Below are 11,832 nucleotides of genomic sequence, written 5' to 3'. Positions count from 1 at the left end.
ACTGATTCCGTTCACACAGGTGTTGCACAACATTTTGATTTACCTGAAAGAGGGAACAATTTAGTTTTAAAGGGCAATCTGCAGTTCAAACAATTACAAAAAGCTTCGCCCACCACTGCTTTGGTAAACAGCTGAGCAGTCGGTCTGGAGAGATGGAACCACTCTCAAATTCATAGACAGAACTACGAATGCAAGGACTGACCATCCATGAGATCAAATTATAGTTTAATCATGTTTTGAGGATATACAGTGTTTGTTTACAATTACAGTGTTTACAAACAATGGAGTTAAAACAATCTTATATTTGGGTTTGATGGGGTATGACAGTTGAACTAAGCTCATGAGGCATTTATAAGTGATATTCTTCAATAATCAATGGCTACATATTATTACTTTTTGAAAGTCAAAAAATGTATGAATCAACTGCAGATTTGCAAAAGACTAACTTTGGTTTTGGAGTATAATGTCTCTTTAAGTAAACTTGTCAAACTTGAGATCGTTCAAAGTATTAACTGTTTGATTGTGTTACATTTACCATTCAACCAAAGCAAGAATGGGGATTACCAAGATTTGTACATTATCTCTCTATGTTTACAATACACTATCTTACTTGCTTTTCTTGTCACTGCAGCAGAAAGTGAATGTTAAAGTTAAAATGACACTCCACAACACAGTCTATGTATAGAAAGTACAAGAGCAGACACCATTGTGCTTATCACACACGGGAAGGATTTTTTCATTCAGATTTACGAGTTTTTTCTGCCTTCTGCTCTCACTATGGCCAAACGTAAATCTCTATCTGGAGGGCTCTGTCTACTGTCTCGGGTTGCAGAGGTGGAAATCAGCCACCCACGGGAACACTTTCACTAACACCACGGGAACACTTTCACTAACACCACCTGGGGAACACTTTCACTAACACCACGGGAACACTTTCACTAACACCACGGGAACACTTTCACTAACACCACGGAACACTTTCACTTAACACCACAGACGACTTTGTCAATGTTGTCGCACTAAAGGAGTTCAACTCACAAGAGGGCCTTCCAGAGCTGGAATACCCAAGTTTGGGGACATTTTCTTTACCACGCGCCTTAGCTTTACCAGATGCTTTTCCATTCCACAAATCACTGTTTCTGTGAACGTGAATGAGTTCCTTGATTCTCGGTATGACTACGACTTTACAAATGTTAAGGATGGGGAAACAGTGTTTACTCAGGGGAAAGGAGCTGTACGTCAGACCCTGTGGCTGGAACCGCATTGCCCTGAAGGTTTTTAACAAATACAGGGATAGAGATGTATGGTTGGGGACCGGAGACGAGGACTGGCCAGTGTCCTTCTACAGACCTGCTATGGACGGATCCCAGGGCATCATCAGGAATGATGAGCTGGTGCTACTTTAGGAAGAGGAGTCTACTCAACACCGGACATTAACATAGCTGAGTAGTTCTCCCAGACATTCACGTCCAAAGTAGATAACAAAACCTACAAGGTGGTGCTACAGAATAGGATCAACCCCCAGAAAAGGAGAGAGAGTTACTGGCTGGTCTATGTGCCTGAGGAATCATCTCCGGTTCAAGAGAAAGCTATTGTGGAAAACTCCACCCACCCTTATGGTCTGCTGCTTAAGGAAGTGTTGTAATCCATTAAGGCAATGTTTGAAAGATAAGTAAATAGGTTGATCAGAAAATGAGATGTATCATCAGATCAATACTGTACATTTCTATATCAACTAAGTAACCAGGTTTATTTATTGTAGTCATAGGATTAGCATAAGATTTCGTTTTTTTCCAGTGTAAATATAGCCTTTACCTGATAGGCTATTATTATGGATGTGTGTTCAAGGGTAATAAAATTACCTAAAAGAAGAGTGCATTTTTTATTTACATTATACTTTATTTCCAGTGACCCCACCTTATCTAACCACATTTTTTAAACCAGTTATTTTGGTAAAAGTGTGCTTTTTAAGTACATATAACTTCACAATTGAAAAGCTGTAGTCACAGCATCTATACAGCACCAATATTGGACAATGCTGCCTAGTGGTATTCTTGTGGTATACCTTTCCCATTTGTTGACTTATATGAACAATTAACCTCATGATAGTTTGTTAGTGTCTTTATCATTAATCTACACTGAACAAAAATATAAACGCAACAATATCAAAGTAGACCCCCACTAGCCACAATTGCCTTCACATAGAGTTGATCAGGCTATTAATTGTGGCCTTTGGAATGTTGTRCCACTCCTCTTAAATGGCTGGGCYAAGGTTGGAAATTGGCGGGTACTGGAACACACTGTCATACACACRGATCCAGAGCATCCCAAACAAGCTCAATGGGTGACAGGTCTGGTGAGTATGCATGTCATGGAAGAACTGGGACATTTTCAGCTTCCAGGAATTGTGTAGAGATCTTTGCGACATGGGGCCGTGCACTATCATGCTGAAACATGAGGTGATGGCGGCGGATGAATGGCATGACAATGGGCCTCAGGATCTCATCACGGCATCCCTGTGGATTCAAATTGCCATRGATAAAATGCAATTGTGTTCGTTGTCCGTAGCTTATGCCTGCCCAAACCGGGGTTCATCTTTGAAGGTTACACTTCTCCAGCGTGCTAGTYGACATCGAAGGTGAGCATATGCACACTGACGTTGGTTACCTGCAGTCAGGTCAAGTTTCATCAGTTGTCCGGTGGCTGGTCTCAGACGCTCCCGCAGGTGAAGAAGCCGGATGTGGAGACCCTGGTCTAGCGTAGTTACAAGTGATCTGCGGTTGTGAGGCCAGTTGGACATACTGCCACATTCTRTAAAATGTTGTTATATGCGGCTTATAGTAGAGAAATTAACATTCAATTATCTGGCAAGAGCTCTGGTGGACATTCCTTCAGTCAGCATGCCAATTGCACGCTTCTTCAAAACTTGAGACATCTCTGGCATTGTGTTGTGTAACAAAACATGCTGTTTAATCAGCTCCTGGATATGCCACACCTGTCAGGTGGATGGATTATATTGGCGAAGGAGAAATGGTCACAAACAGGGATCTTAACAKATTTGTGCACAAAATTTGAGAGAAATAYGCATTTTGTGCATATGGAAYATTTCTGGGATCTTTTATTTCTTTTAGTTGTGTCAAAATGACTGGATGTCCTTTGAGAGGTGTCCAATACTTGATACACACGGCAAACTCTTGAATGTGGAAAAACCCAGCGGCGTTGCAGTTCTTGACACAAACTGGTGTGCCTGGCARGTACTACCATACCACGTTCAAAGGCACTTAAATCGTTTTGTCATGCCCATTCACTCTCTGAATGACACATATACACAATTCATGTCTCAAGGCTTAAAAATCCTTACTTAACCTGTCTCCTCCCCTTCATCAGCACTGATTGAAGTGTATTTAACAAGTGACATCAATAAGGGATTGTTTTCATCTGGATTCACCTGATCAGTATGTCATGGAAAGAGCAGGTGTTCATAATGTTTTGTACACTTGTGWATATCCAGTCTATAATCACCGGACAGTTTATTAGGTACACCACCCATTCACGAGAATGGATCGCTCCTACAGACAGTGAGTCACATGGCCGTGGCTTGCTATATAAAGCAGGCATACAGGAATCGAGGCATTCYGTTACTGTTCATTTTAATGTTAGAATGGGCAAAACGAGTGACCTAAGCGACTTTGAGRGTGGTATGATTGTTGGTGCCAGGCACGACAGATCCAGTATCTTAGAAACGGCCGCCCACCTGGGCTTTTCACGCATGACCGTGTCTAAGGTTAAATGAGAATGGTGCAAGAAACAAAAACATCCAGTCAGCGGCAGTCCTGTGGGCAAAAACAGCTCTTTGATGAGAGAGGTCGAAGGAGAATGGCAGACCCTAGACCCACTCCAGTTTGCATAACGCCCCATCAGATCCACAGATGACGCAATCTCAGTTGCACTCCACGCTGCCCTTTCCCACCTGGARAAAAGGAACACCCACTTGAGAATGCTGTTCATTGACTACAGCTCATCACTAAGCTAAGGACCCTAGGACTAAACACCTCCCTCTGCAACTGGATCCTGGACCTCGTGACCCGAGAAATGTCAATAAAAAAAAAATTGGTCAGCCAAAGCAAAAACCTGATAAAAAATATATTTATATAAATYCTCTAAGTACAGAAATGGTTTGCTCAGTGGTAAATAAATATCCAACTACTCAGTCAGAACTGTGTGAAGGTTGGGGTTTGTGACAGCAACTATGTGAGCTTATTACAGTATTATAGACACTATGGCCTTGTATTTCCTATGATCTTCCATCTAGAAGAAACCCTWACCTTCTAACGAGTCTTGTGAAGCTTGTGAGCGTCATAGAGCAAAACATAGCAGATATCAGAGAGCTTTTAATAGTTTSTAGCCCAAACCATTCTGACTATARAGACGTTTTTGTAAAAYGACCCGGCCCCGYACCCCTTCGGGATCCGCCATTGTCTCACAAACACCGATCTAGCTCAGCCCCCGTAAATCACACAGACTAATGGTRGGTACCAACGGATGCAAAAYAAATAGACTTATCCAATGGTATCCAGACCTCTGTAGTTCAGATGATGTTTTAAAGGGGTTATAAGTCCAAATGGCGCTGGCTTCGCGTTAGGTTAAGGTCAACGGCATCATAACCTTTACCAAGTACCAGGACATTTTAGCCAAAAACTTGGTTGCCTCTGCCAGGAGGCTGACACTTGGCTGCAAGTGGATCTTCCAGCAGGACAYTAACCCCAAGCACACATCAAAATCCTCAAAGAAATGGTTAATTGACCACAAATCAACATTTTTCCATGGCCATCTCAGTCTCCGGACTTGAACCCCATTGAAAACCTGTGATTTGAATTGAAGWGGGCAGTCCATAAGCGCAGACGAAGGATATCAAGGATCTGGAAAGATTCTGTATGGAGGAATGGTCRAAGATTCCTCCCGATGTGTTCTCCAATCGGATAAATATTTTAGAAAAAGYRTCAGTGTCGTTATGCTCGCAAGGGMAGGGTGATGGAGTARTGAAAACAGGGGTGSCWATCATTTTGACTACTGTCTTTTTAAGAATTTTGGTATTACTTGCTAAACAAAATCTCTTTCTCTAAAATAATATACAGTGGTAAGAAAAAGTATGTGAACCCTTAAAGCATAAATTGGTCATAAAATRTGATCTGATCTTCATCTAGGTCACAACAATAGACAAACACAGTCTGCTTWAACTAATAACACAAACAATTATACATTTTCATGTCTTTATTGAACACACCGTGTAAACATTCACAGTGCAGGGTGGGGAAAGTATTTGAACCCTTGGATTTAATAACTGGTTGACCCTCCTTTGGCAGCAATAACATATGCTTCTGTTTGATGCACTGATGAGAAATAAGTGKAAACTTTCCTCTATAAATATAGGGCGGCAAGCCAAGGAATTGCGGCAAGCTCACCTGACTGGAAACAGAGTCCAAAGAGACAGAGGYTGCCAAACAAAACTGAGACTGGGGCAACACAGGCCAGGAGAGTCCAACACGACACCAATTCCCTCTCTGCCACCTCTGCGTCTGYAACACAAACCACACAGCAGTTAACACACACCAGCCCAGGGCTWGGGTTGCTGTGGGAGGATAGCTGAGCAGAAACAGAAACCTCAAACAAATCAAATCAAAATKAAATAAAAWTMTATTGGTCACATACACATGGTTAGCAGATGTTATTGCGAGTGTAGCGAAATGCTTATYCTTCTAGATCTGAAAGTGCAGCAGTAATATCAACAATTCCACAACAAAACCCAATACACACAATCTAGTAAAGGAATGGGATAAGAATATATAAATATAAAAATATATGGATGAGCAGTGACAGAGCGGCTAAGATGCGATAGATAGTGTAAGATACAGTATACAGTATATACATGTGAGATGAGTAATGCGAGATATGTAAACATTCTTACAGAGGCGTTATTAAAGTGACTAGTGTTCCATTTATTAAAGTGGCCAATGATATCAAGTCTGTAAGTAGGCATCCTGACCTCGCCTTCTGGATAAAAGCGGGTTGAACAGGCAGTGGCTCGGGTGGTTATTGTCCTCGATGATCTTTTTTGCCTTCCTCTAACATCGGGTGTTGTAGGTGTCCTGGAGGGCAGGTAGTTTGCCCTGGTGATATTTACATTTACATTTAAGTCATTTAGCAGACGCTCTTATCCAGAGCGACTTACAAATTGGAAAGTTCATACATATTCATCCTGGTCCCCCCGTGGGGAATGAACCCACAACCCTGGCGTTGCAAGCGCTATGCTCTACCAACTGAGCCACACGGGACCGGTCTGATATGTTGTGCAGACCTCACCACCCTCTGGAGAGCCCTGTGGTTGTGGGTGGTGCAGTTGCCATACTAGGCGGTGATACAGCCCGACAGGATGCTCTCAATTGTGCACCTGTAAACGTTAGTGAGCGTTTTCGATGACAAGCCACATTTATTCAGCCTCCTGAGGTTGAAGAGGCGGTGTTGAGCCTTCTTCACCACACTGTCTGTGTGGGTGGACCATTTCAGTTTGTCGGTGATATGTACACCGAGGAACTTAAAACTTTCCACCTTCTCCACTGCTGTCCTGTCGATGTGGATAGGGGGGTYCTCCCTTTGCTGTTTCCTGAAGTCCATGATCATCTCTTCTGTCTTGCTGACATTGAGTGGGAGGTTATTTTCCTGACACCACATTCCGAGAGCCTTCCCCTCCTCCCTGTAGGCTGTCTCGCAGTTGTTGGTAATCAAGTCTACCACTGTTGTGTCGTCTGCAAACTTGATGATTGAGTTGGAGGCGTGCATGGCCACGCAGTCGTGGTTGAACAGGGAGTACAGGAGGGAGCTGAGAACGCACCCTTGTGGGGCCCTAGTGTTGAGGATCAGCGGAGTGGAGATGTTGTTTCCTACCTTCACCACCTGGGGGCGGCCCGTCAGGAAGTCCAGTACCCAGTTGCACAGGGCGGGGTCGAGACCCAGGGTCTCAAGCTTAATGATGAGTTTGGAGGGTACTATGGTGTTGAATGCTGAGCTGTAGTCAATGAACAGCATTCTTACATAGGTATTCCTCTTGTCCAGATGGGATAGGCCAGTGTGCAGTGTGATGGCGATTGCATCGTCTGTGGACCTATTGGGGCGGTAAGCAAATTGAAGTGGGTCTAGGGTGACAGGTAGGGTGGAGGTGATATGATCCTTGACTAGTCTCTCAAAGCACTTCATGATGACAAAAGTGAGTGCTACGGGGCAATAGTCATTTAGTTCAGMTACCTTTGCTTTCTTGGGAACAGGAACAATGGTGGCCATCTTGAAGCATGTGGGGACAGCAGACTGGGATAGGGATTGATTGAATATGTCCGTAAACACACCAGCTGGTCTGCGCATGCTCTGAGGCATTGCGAGGGTTAACACGTTTAAATGTTTTACTCACGTTGGCCACGGAGGAGAGCACACAGTCTTTGGTAGTGGGCCGCGTCAGTGGCACTGTATTGTCCTCAAAGTGGGCAAAGAAGGTGTTTAGTTTGTCTGGAAGCAGGATGTCAATGTCCGCGATGGGGCTGGTGTTCTGTTTGTAATCCATGATTGTCTGGAATTCTAGGTGGGGTGAACAAAAGGACTTGAGTTCCTGTATGTTGTTTAAGATTACACCACGAGTCGTTAATCATGAAACATACACCCCGGGCCCTTCTTCTTACCGGAGAGATGTTTATTCCTGTCGGCGTGATGCACTGAAAATCCTGTTGGCTGTACCGACTCCGACAGCATATCCCAGCTAGCCATGTCTCTGTGAAAGCAACTCTTGCCCTGATTTCGTCGACTTTGTTAACTAGGGACTGGACATTAGCGAGTAATATACTCGGAAGCGGTGGGTGGTGTGCGCGCCTCCAAAGGCTCACTAGAAGACCGCTTCGGCTCCCTCTTCTCCGGCGACGTTGTTTTGGGTCGGCCTCTGGAATCAGTTCAAATGCCCTGGGAGGTGCAGACAAAGGATCTGCTTTGGAAAAGTTGTATTCCTGGTCGTAGTGCTGGTTGTGCTGGTAAGTTGACGTCTCTCTGATATCCAATAGTTCTTCCCGGCTGTATGTAATAACACTTAAGGTTTTCTGGGCTAACAATTTCTGGGGTAACGACCTCTTTAATTTTTACACATTTTGTTACGTTACAGCCTTATTCTAAAATTGATTGAATTGTTTTTCCCCCTGATCAATCTGACTTGCCTAGTTAAAAAGAAATTACTTTTTTGTTAGTACATCTACACACAATACCCCATAATGACAWAGCAATTTACATTTACAAATGTGTAAAGAATAAAAAACTGAAATATCACATTTACAGAAGTATTCAGACCTTTACTCAGTACTTTGTTTGAAGKACCTTTGGCAGTGATTACAGCCTTGAGTCTTCTTGAGTATGACGCTACAAGCTTGGCACACCTGTATTTGGGGAGTTTCTCCCATCATTTTCTGCAGATCCTCTCAAGCTCTGTCAGGTTGGATGGGGAGCGTCGCTGCACAGCTATTTTCAGGTCTCCCCAGAGATCAGGTTCAAGTCCAGGCTATGGCTGGGCCACTCAAGGACATTCAGAGACTTGTCCCGAAGCCACTCCTGCATTGTCTTGGCTATGTGCTTCGGTTTGTTGTCCTGTTGGAAGGCGAGCCTTAGCCCCAGTCTGAGGTCCTGAGAGCTCTGGAGCAGGTTCTCATCAAGGATCTCTCTGTACTTTGCTCCGTTCATCTTTCCCTCGATCCTGACTAGTCTTCCAGTCCCTGCTGCTGAAAAACATCCCCACAGCATGATGCTGCCACCACCATGCTTTACCGTAGGGATGGTGCCAAGTTTCCTCCAGGCGTGATGCTTGGCATTCAGGCCAAAGAGTTCAATCTTGGTTTCATCAGACCAGAGAATCGTGTTTCTCATGGTCTGAGTCTTTAGGTGCCTTTTGGCAAACTCCAAGCGAGCTATCATGTGCCTTTTACTGAGGAGTGGCTTCCATCTGGCCAKTCTACCATAAAGGCCTGATTGGTAGAGTGCTGCAGAGATGGTTGTCCTTCTGGAAGGTTCCCCCATCTCCACATAGGAACTCTGGAGCTCTGTCAGAGTGACCATCGGGTTCTTGGTCACCTCCCTGACCAAGGCCTTTCTCCCCCGATTGCTTAGATTGGCTGGGCAGTCGGCTCTAGGAAGAGTCTTGGTGGTTCCAAACTTCTTCCCTTTAAGAATGATGGAGGCCACTGTGTACTTGGGGACCTTCAATGCTGCAGAATTGTTTTGGTACCCTTCCCCAGATCTGTGCCTCGACAAAATCCTGTCTCAGAACTCTTTGGACAATTCGTTCGAACTCAGGGCTTGGTTTTTGCTCTGACATGCACTGTCAACTGTGTGACCTTATATAGACAGGTGTGTGCCTTTACAAATCATTTCCAATCAATTGAATTTACCACAGGTGGTTTTCGACTTGTCATTATGGGGTATTGTATGTAGCTTGATGAGGGAAAAATGTATTTAATCCATTTTAGAATAAGGCTGTAACGTAACAAAATGTGGAAAAAGTCAAGCGGTCTGAATACTTTCAGAATGCACTGTATGTTACCCACAAGGTCAACTGTCTTTTTTTGGTCCTCCGTGTGGTCTCATGTGGCACCTGTTTAACATCAAAGTATTTTTCTCTTGAAAAGCTTACATGGAACACTGGACAGCATCGACTTTTTATTTTTGACCATATGGCCAATTCTAATTCTATACTGGTAACCTGCACAGGGCACTTTCAGTATGATGAATAACATCCCAAAATGTTCCTGAAAAGTTATTGTAATATTGAATCACATATTCAGACATCTGAATATATACTGAACACAAATATAAACGCAACATGCAACAATTTAAAGGATTTTACTGAGTTACAGTTCATATTAGGAAATCAGTKAATTAAATAAATGTATTAGGCCCTAATCTATGGATTTCACATGACTGTGCAGGGTTGCAACCACTTGGGAGGGCATAGGCCCAACCACTTTGGAGCCAGGCCTACCCACTGGGGAGCCAGGCCCACCCACCGGGGAGKCAGACCTAGTCAATCAGAATTAGTTTTTCTCCACAAAACGGCTTTATTACAGACAGAAATACTCCTCKGTTTCARCAGRTGTWRGGGTSGRTGGTCTCAGACGATCCAGCAGGTGAAGAAGCCGGATGTGGAGGTCCTGGGCTGGCGTGGTTACACGTGGTCTGAGGTTGTGAGGTGACGTTGGAGGCAGCTTATGGTAGAAAAATGAACATTACATTCTATGGCAACAGCTCTGGTGGACCTTCCTTCAGTCACCATGCCAATTTCACACTCCCTCAAAACTTGAGACATCCGTGGCATTGTGTTGTGTGGCAAAACTGCACATTTTAGAGTGGCCTTTTATTGTCCTCAGCACAAAGTGCACCTGTGTAATGATCATGATCTTTAATCAGCTTCTTGATATGCCACACCTGTCAGGTGGATGGATTGTCTTGCCAAAMGAGAAATGCTCACTAAGAGGGATGTAAACAAATTTCTGCACAAAATGGGAGAGAAATAAGCTTTTTGTGTGTATGGAAAATTTCTGGGATCTTTTATTTCAGCTCATGAAACCAACACTTTACATGTTGCGTTTATATTTGTGTTCAGTATATAGTACATACATACCATATTTATATATCTGAATACCCTATGCACCTGGTTACCTGACCTCTGTCTAAGTAACGCAAGGTTTTGAGACTTCATTATAAAGGTATCTATTCAGTACACTAAAGACAAGCTAATGCATTTCTTAGACTGGGCCAAATACATATTTGACTAATATAATGATGACCAACAACATACCTGCAAAAGTCAGACGGATGCCTTTTCCAAATCGCACTGTCCCATCGRAGCGACCAGCACAGTAGTACAATCCCAAATCTGCTTCTGTCACCACAATGATCTCCAAACTGTTGTTTTCCTTTGTGTCAAAGTGACCCGTGTATTCCTCATTAACTGCTGCAGTATTTAGAAAACGTGATYGCCTGGTAACAGTTATAAGGGTAACAAGTTCCTCTGAGAGCAGTTGGAACCAGATTATTTCTTTACTGTTTGTGAGGTTGCACGACAGGGAAGCATTTTGTCCAGCCTGAACAAAATGGACCACAGCTGATGCGGACAGAAAGTGTAGTCCAGAAACATCTAGAAAAGAACATTTAATAGTTTATTAAACCCATTTGCAAACTATCAGTGTCGGCTGGTGGGAGACTATAGGAGGACGTGCTCATTGTAATGGCTGGAATGGAGTAAATTAAATGGTATCAAACATATGGAAACCACATTGACACCGTTCTGTCAATTACATTCCAGCCATTACAATGAGCCCGTCCTCGTGTAGCCCCGTCCACTAGTGTCCTCTGCTATCTATCTATCTATCTATCTATCTATCTATCTATCTATCTATCTATCTATCTATCTATCTATCTATCTATCTATCTATCTAGTATCACTACCTACATGTCTGTCTTTCTATCAATCAATCAGTCAGTCAGTCTCACCATCCATCAATATACTTACAAAAMAAAATGAMCAGGTAGACACATTTCCCCATAATCGCACGATATTTCACCTGTGAAGATGACAMTCTATTCARRACTAGACAACCCTAATGAAGTACTAAAGAGAAAGCCTATGGTACAGTATATGGTAATGGATTGAATGGGGAAATGCTTATGTACCCGAGAAAGACCACCACATTTGACATTGTTTGCGTCTGAGGCTGAGCTGCGGTTTTGGACAATGTAGCTTGCAAGGCTTAGGTT

At 43.4% G+C, this 11,832-nt stretch overlaps 1 protein-coding gene and 1 pseudogene across 1 annotated transcript in view; one reads left to right on the top strand and one right to left on the bottom strand.

Moving 5' to 3' along the window:
• The window catches only part of LOC111955482 (uncharacterized), a 12,431-nt gene extending 748 nt beyond the window's left edge, over window positions 1-11,683 (bottom strand). Inside the window, exons 1-3 of the mRNA XM_070436304.1 lie at window positions 11,588-11,683; window positions 10,874-11,212; window positions 5,463-5,576 (exon numbers count right to left, since the gene is read on the bottom strand). Coding sequence (XP_070292405.1) covers window positions 5,463-5,576; window positions 10,874-11,212; window positions 11,588-11,621 — 487 coding nt within the window. The 5' untranslated portion in view covers window positions 11,622-11,683. The remainder of the gene's footprint in view (window positions 1-5,462; window positions 5,577-10,873; window positions 11,213-11,587) is intronic.
• On the top strand, window positions 984-1,702 carry LOC139023323 (uncharacterized; annotated as a pseudogene).
• Window positions 11,684-11,832: the final 149 nt, after the last annotated feature.

This window comes from Salvelinus sp. IW2-2015, linkage group LG31, assembly GCF_002910315.2.
Source record: "Salvelinus sp. IW2-2015 linkage group LG31, ASM291031v2, whole genome shotgun sequence".
Lineage (NCBI taxonomy): Eukaryota > Metazoa > Chordata > Actinopteri > Salmoniformes > Salmonidae > Salvelinus > Salvelinus sp. IW2-2015.
Note: the sequence above shows the minus strand (reverse complement) of the source record. Positions and strands in the feature narration are given on the sequence as shown.